The sequence below is a fragment of the Acomys russatus genome, chromosome X, assembly GCF_903995435.1.
Source record: "Acomys russatus chromosome X, mAcoRus1.1, whole genome shotgun sequence".
Classification (NCBI taxonomy): Eukaryota; Metazoa; Chordata; class Mammalia; order Rodentia; family Muridae; genus Acomys; species Acomys russatus.
Window position 1 is genome coordinate 119,744,113 of NC_067169.1, and position 7,265 is coordinate 119,751,377.

Genomic DNA, 7,265 nt, shown 5'->3' on the forward strand with positions numbered 1-7,265 from the left:
CTTTTACTGGGTCTAAAGGCATAAGCCTACCCCAGCTGTCTTATAGACACAACTTTAACTTTTGTCCCTAGTCTGTATTTGTCTCAGCAGGTTTTTACCTGGCTAAGAGACTCCATCCAGAGCTGCTGAGAGCTGGACCTGCTGGAAGTTGAGGTAAACCAGTCTCACAGATGTGACTACTCCCTGTCTCTTCAACTGGATCAGCTAAACAGATGTTTTTGACTAGTGCCCCATTACCTAGCCTTTGACTAGCTTTTCAGCCTTTCTAGGGCCCAATAACTGCACCCCTAATGTCACCAGGAAAAAAAGTGACAGAAGAGAATGACTTTGCCCATTGTCCCACTTTATATGCTAAAATGCTGAGTCAAGGGCAACTCTCTGGCAGGAGGGATACATGGCCACAAGGAAAAAAAGCTCTTAGTTCTGTTTAAACCAGTCGGGCTTTGTGCCCACTTCATACCAAGCAAAAAGGGGGTGGCATCTGAAAATGGTCATGAGAGCACAGTACCTGGCCCTACAACAGGCCAAGTCAGAGGAATACCTGTCCCTACACCAGGCCAACTCAGTGAAGAAGTTTTACGGAGACCCATGATTGGGCTTTTAAGGGACCTGTGGCAGCGGGGGGTGGGAAGGGAGAATGAGAGACAGCAGCTAAGCTGTCACTGGGACAAAGGTTAAGAAATAGGCCTAAAGGGGAGACCAGGCATGATAAGGCATATCTGATTAGTTAAGGGGGAAAGAAGCAGTCTGGCTGCAGGAGGGCAGGGAGGGTCCTGGAATCCTGTGTTTGGACAATGAAACTCTGTCACTTCTCAGTTTGAATCTTGACACAGGTGACCTTTCCTCAAATGAGCTGGGTCAAGTTGCTCAATTTAAGCCAGGAAAGAGGCCAGAGGGCTCAGACGGAGAGCCCTGCCCAAGGCTGTTTGTGTAATAGCAGTCCTGGGAAGGCTTTTGTGAGTCCCTGCCTGTGGGCTGGACTGGAGTTTCCTTAAATAGTCTCTGGACTTCTCACCTGGATATGTCCAGACTGGGAACTCACATGCCTCAAGGATGTCTCCAGCTCAGGTCAAGTTCCTCCCCTCCATGTGATCCTAAACCGTCTCAGGAGAAGTGAGCTGGGGCTGTGACCATGGCGGGGACTGATCTTTAGTGACATGCACATGACCCAGCTATGCCTATCTAAAATAGGGTTTCCAATTCCTCTAAAATCAGGGACCAGACAAGGCTGCCCACTTTCTCCATATCTCTTCAATATAGTTCTGGAAGTCCTAGCCAGAATAAGACAACACAAGGAGATCAAGGGGATTCAAATGGGAAAGGAAGAAGTCAAACTATCCCTATTTGCAGATGATATGATAGTGTACAGAAGTGACCCCCAAAATTCTACCAGAGAACTCCTTCAGTTGATAAGCACGTTCAGCAAACTGGCTGGTTACAAAATTAACTCAAAAAAATCAGTAGCCTTCCTATATACAAATGACAATCATACAGAGGAGGAAATTAGGAAATCTACACCCTTCACGTTAGCCACAAGCAATTTAAAATACCTAGGAGTAACGCTAACCAAGCAAGTGAAAGACTTGTTTGAAAAAAACGTTAAGTCCCTAAAGAAAGAGATTGAAGGTGACTTGAGAAGATGGAGGGATCTCCCGTGTTCGTGGTTTGGGAGAATCAACATAGTAAAAATGGCCATTTTACCAAAAGCAATTTACAGATTCAATGCAATCCCTATCAAAATACCTACACAATTTTTTAAAGACATTGAAGGGTCAATTCTCAACTTTATATGGAAAAACAAAAACCCAGAATAGCTAAAACAATCTTATACAATAAAAGATCCTCAGGAGGAATCTCCATACCTGATCTGAAGCTGTACTATAGAGCAATAGTAATTAAACCAGCATGGTACTGGCACAGCAATAGGCTGGTTGATCAATGGAATCGAATTGAAGACCCAGATATGAATCCACATACATATAGTCACCTGGTTTTTGACAACGAAGCCAAATCTATTCAATGGAGAAAGGATAGCATCTTCAACAAATGGTGCTGGTCTAACTGGATTTCTACATGTAGAAAAATGCAATTGGACCCATACTTGTCACCATGCACAAAGATCAAGTCTAAATGGATTAAAGACCTCAATATAAAACCAGAGACACTAAATCAGTTAGAAAAAAAAGTGGGGAAGAGCCTGGAACACATTGGCACAGGAGACAACTTCCTGAACAGAACACCAACAGCCCAGGCCTTAAGGACAACAATTAATAAATGGGACCTCATGAGGTTGAGAAGCTTCTGTAAGGCAGGAGACACTGTCAAAAGAACAAAGCGACAGCCTACAGACTGGGAAATAATCTTCACCAACCCTGCATCTGACAAAGGTCTAATATCCAAACTTTATAAAGAACTCAAGAAATTAAATGCCACCAAACCAAATAACCCAATTGAGAAATGGGGCTCAGAATTAAACAGAGAATTCTCAACAGAGGAATATCAAATGGCTGAGAAACACTTAAAGAAATGCTCAACATCTCTAGTCATCAGAGAAATGCAAATCAAAACAACTCTGAGATTCCATCTTACACCCATCAGAATGGCTAAAATCAAACATTCACGTGACAACACACGCTGGCAAGGATGTGGAGAGAGAGGAACACTGCTTCATTGCTGGTGGGAATGCAAACTAGTACAGCCACTTTGGAAATCTATCTGGTGCTACCTTAGAAAAATGGGAATAGGGCTTCCTCAAGACCCAGCTATTCCACTCCTTGGAATATACCCAGAAGATGTTCCAGCACACAACAAGAAAATTTGCCCAGCCATGTTCATAGCAGCCTTATTCATAATAGCCAGACCATGGAAACAGCCTAAGTATCCCTCAGTAGAAGAATGGAGAAAGAAACTGTGGTACATTTACACTATGGAATACTACTCAGCTATTAAAAACAAGGAATTCCCGAAATTTGTGGACAAATGGATTGAACTAGAAATGATCATAATGAGTGAGTTAACCCAGAAGCAGAGAGACTCAAATGGTATAGACTCACTTATAACTGGACACTAACCCAAGGAGCAGGTCCCATGAAATTCTGCACCTACCAGGAAAGTGGGATAGAGGTGAGAACATCCTATTGAGACTCTAGGTGAGAAAAATATAGGGGATAAGGAAGTAGGTGGATGCAGAGGGTCCTAGAAACCTACAAGAGGAACATTATGATGGGTGGATCTGAGCCCAGGGGTTCTGCTTGATCAAAGGCACCAACCAAGGACAAAACATGCAGCCATCATCAAACCCCTACCCAGATCTAACCAAGGAACAGAACATTCTCCACAGTTAAGTGGAGACTGGGGACTGACTTTCACAGGATCTCTGGTGCCCCATATTTGGCCATGTCCCGTTGATGGAGAGGCCGAATGGCACTCGGAGGAAGGATAGCAGACTACCAAGAAGAGACTTGACACCCTAGCACCATATTCAGGGGGAGGAGGTCCCCCTCGGTCACAGTCATAGGGAAGGGTATTGGGATGAAAGTGGGAGGGAGGGAGGAATGGGAGGATGTATGGGATGGGATAGAAAATGAGATGTAATATGGATTATTTTATTTTTCAATAAAAATGTGTTTAAATAAATAAATAAAAGTAAAAAATAAAAATAAAATAGGGTTTCCTGAAGTACACCTGATGTGCGTTCATCTTACCTCTTCTTCTTGATGTTTTCTCTTTCCACCGGAATGAATCTGGCCAAAGACTCCCCCGCCCACCTTTCATCCTGATGTCCTTTAAGTAAGAAAGACCCTTCCTGCCTTGCGGGGTGGACACCTGGACATAGCCGAACTGTGCCACCTCATTTTTCTTAGCTTCAGATAGCCACAGTCCTTGGGGGAAGGTAAGGTCCAAACTTCTATCTGGGGACAGATTTTCTCTTCGTTTCCAGTGGTTGAAGCCATTTTGTTAGGTTTCTGGAATGGAGTGTCAATCAGGTGTTTCTGATTTCAGGCCATTCAGGGGAAGTGTGTTACTAAAGCTGGGTTTCAATTATTGCTGAACTGGGTGTCAGGGGCCACTCAGAGCCATTTTCTGAGGTGCCTTAAAAATTGTTGCCATACTATGCTGTTTGCATACAAGGCCTTGTAGCTTTCAAAACAGTCGTTAAATTCCTGGAAGAGTGACAGATAGACATAGCATTCTAAATTTCTGCAATGGTTTTGGGGCTGAGCTCCTGGGAATGGTTAGACTAGTCTTTAGAATCTGCAGGAAAATACAGTGGCCAGCCATTTTGATCTTTTATATTCTTGTTTTTCCAGACACAGTCTCTCTGTATAGCCAGGGCTGTCCTTGACTCACTTTGTGGACAAGAATGACCTCGAACACAAAACAATCCACCAGCCTTTTCCTCCTGAATGCTGGGTCTAATGGCATGTGCCACCAATGCAGAAACCCTTTTGGCTCTTGAGTCACCCCTGCCACGCATTTCCAGAGCTGATTCATCATGACTTTTGTGTCCTCTTTCAGGAAGATGAGCTTTTGGATCATGGGGTACCATTGGAGGCAAGAGGGAGCCAGGTGTGTTTGACAGAGGAGGTAGGTATTGGCAACCAGGTAAGCTGTCCTGGTCATTAATGAGTATGTGAGAAGGCCCTGTCCCCCAGAGAGAGGACTGCATAAAGCATGCATGGCTCTGTGCTGATGCCTAGGGAACCCTGAGGGGGAGCTGCCACTCCGGCCGTGGAAAACTGGGGTTCCAGGAACAAGAGCTAACATACACTTCATGTGGACTTTGGAAACTCCTAATAGAGCAGAGAGGAGGCCAGGCCAGGTGGCCATCACTGCAGATTCCACTACAGGGCAAGTGGGTCCCTGCCCCAGGCTCAGCCATCATGTCAGGGTACAGTATTGCCAGGTGTGGGAGTGTGCCACAGTGAGAATCCTTGCACTCAGAGGCACATGAAGGACCAGAGTCCTTTGGCCATAGGGCACTGCCCCCCCCCCAGGCAAAACCCTGCAACAGGTTTTGAAAGCTGCCCATCCTACAGGTGTCAGATTCAACTCACTCTTTCATTTTCCCCCCCTACCCCCCACCCCCACCCATCGCAGGCTTGTGAGTCTTCATCCATCTGAGCTGCAACAAGTCTGTTCCTGTGTTCCCAAGGAAATCAGCATAGATCCAACTGACAGCAGACACACAGGCAACCTCCCAGACAGCACTCAGTCCCAGAGCAGGGCAAGGGGCCTGGAGCATGCCCACATCCCAGGAGCTGAGGCAGGTGAGGTGGAGGCCACCACCACCCTCAGGGCATCCATCTGTGGGTGATATGCTGGGCTCTCCCCAGTGGCCTCAGAGAGCCTCCTCTCCCGACTATGCCAGCGGCCCTGCCAGTAGGGCATCATCTGTTGGGTCTTCTGGCAGCCAAAGAACAGAATTGGCTGACCCACACTCTCCCTCACTAGGTGTCCTCAACAGAAGGATGATTGATGTGGTTCACTTTCTTCTCATCAAGTACACTAGGAAGCAGCTGACATCTAAGGCTCAGATTCTGTACATAGTCCTCCGTGGTTACGAGGAATACTACCCGGTCATCTTTTCTAAGGCCTCTGATTATTTGAGGCTGCTCTTTGACCTAGAGATAGTGGAAAGAAACGCCCCTGACCACATCTACTCTGTTGCCCTTGCCCTTGGGATCACCTACCATGGGACTCAGCATGGTTTTCCAGGCGTACCCAAGACAGGCCTGCTACTAATCGTGCTGTGCATCATCTTCATAGAGGACAACTGCGCTAGTGAGCAGGCCTTGTGGCGCGTACTGAACAACATAGGGGTGTATGCGGACAGTGAGCATTTCATGTACGGGGAGCCCAGACGTCTCATCACGGAGCATTTTGTGCAGGAAGGGTACCTGGAATATAGGCAGGTGCCCGACAGCGATCCTCCTTCCTATGAGTTCCTGTGGGGCCCAAGGGCCCATGCCGAAACCACCAAGATGAAATTACTCAAGTTTTTTGCCAGCATCTTTAAGCAGGATCCCAGAGCCTACCCCTTTAGATATGCAGAGGCCCTGAGAGAGGAGATAGACAGGGTCTAGGTCAGGAGGGCCGGGCAGATGGCCCTTCTGGCTCTGCCCTGCACAAGTTCTACTTCCCACACAGGCAGTTCCCATCCAACCCCAGTGCAGGCAGAGTCAGTCATCTAAGTACCACGCCATCATGTGACACATGGTGGGAGGAGCTGTGGGAACCACTCTCTTCTGTTCTTCCCTCTACTCTGTCCTGTCTGGGTGGCTTGAGGTTGTCTAGTTGTTATAGAATGTTGTGACCTTTACTACAAGGCTCATGGACCTGGGATGTCTTACATTTGCAAATGGATTTAGCAATGCCCATGCTGTTGTTCATCCACTTCAGGAGAAGGGTATCATTGTGTAATCCAATGAGAATGACTTCCGTCTAAGTTGTACTATTTCTCAAGCTACCATGGCATTCTAAGTGGACGTTCCCAGGCAGTGGGGAAGGCCTTGGCCTTTTCCTGACAAACAGAATAAAATGATCTCCATTGCTTCCTCAGTTTTAGTCTCCTGTTCTGGTTAACTGCAGTGAAGGCGAAGGGAAGGTGAAAGCAATTTCTTCTGCATGCTCTCGCTGAGCACCAGCTGCTCTGTGAGAGGTGCTGGGTTAGCAGGCAGCCTTAAGGCTGGTCCACCCTCTTCTAGGAAATGGTGTCGCTCAAGTGCCCCAACCCTGTCAGGAGGACAGGTGAGAATTCCCTTCACAGCACAAGGACAGCAATGTTGCAGAGGGGTCACCTTTGGCTAGTGGCCTCAAGTCGGTGGAGTAAAAAAAATCCCTTATGGGTCTCAGAATTATTAACCAGGAACAGGGCCTGGGGCGGGATGAATGACTTAGGGCTGAGAGAAGGGAAAACTGCTCCAAGCTGCTGTGCGGCTGGACTTGGCATGGAGGACTCGGGCTGGGGTCTCCTTGGTGGCTGAACACTAGAATAACACATACAGTCAGAAAGGCTGTATCCCCATCACCCCCAAACAGGAAAGCCAAATTTTGTGCAGACAGGAATCCTGCCCTGGTGTTAGAGTTACAGAGGACACAGGACGTGTAGGGCATGGTTCACCTCTGCCCTCTCCACGTGTTTCTCCTCACACACAGGGTAGAATCATGGGACAGTGAGGCCTAGAACTCCTAGGCAGGGCCTCTTCAACCTCTCTTGTCAGGAAAGACAGAGATGACTACTAAGGGTGTATTAGTGTGTTGCC

At 47.2% G+C, this 7,265-nt stretch overlaps 1 protein-coding gene across 1 annotated transcript; it reads left to right on the plus strand.

Annotated features, from left to right (window-relative positions):
• Positions 1-487: 487 nt before the first annotated feature.
• Positions 488-6,346, plus strand: LOC127185506 (melanoma-associated antigen 10-like). The gene is made up of 4 exons (XM_051141940.1): positions 488-565; positions 4,519-4,605; positions 5,156-5,270; positions 5,455-6,346. The coding sequence occupies exons 1-4, from the start codon at positions 488-490 to the stop codon at positions 6,084-6,086; spliced, it is 912 nt and encodes a 303-aa protein (XP_050997897.1). The 3' UTR covers positions 6,087-6,346.
• Positions 6,347-7,265: the final 919 nt, after the last annotated feature.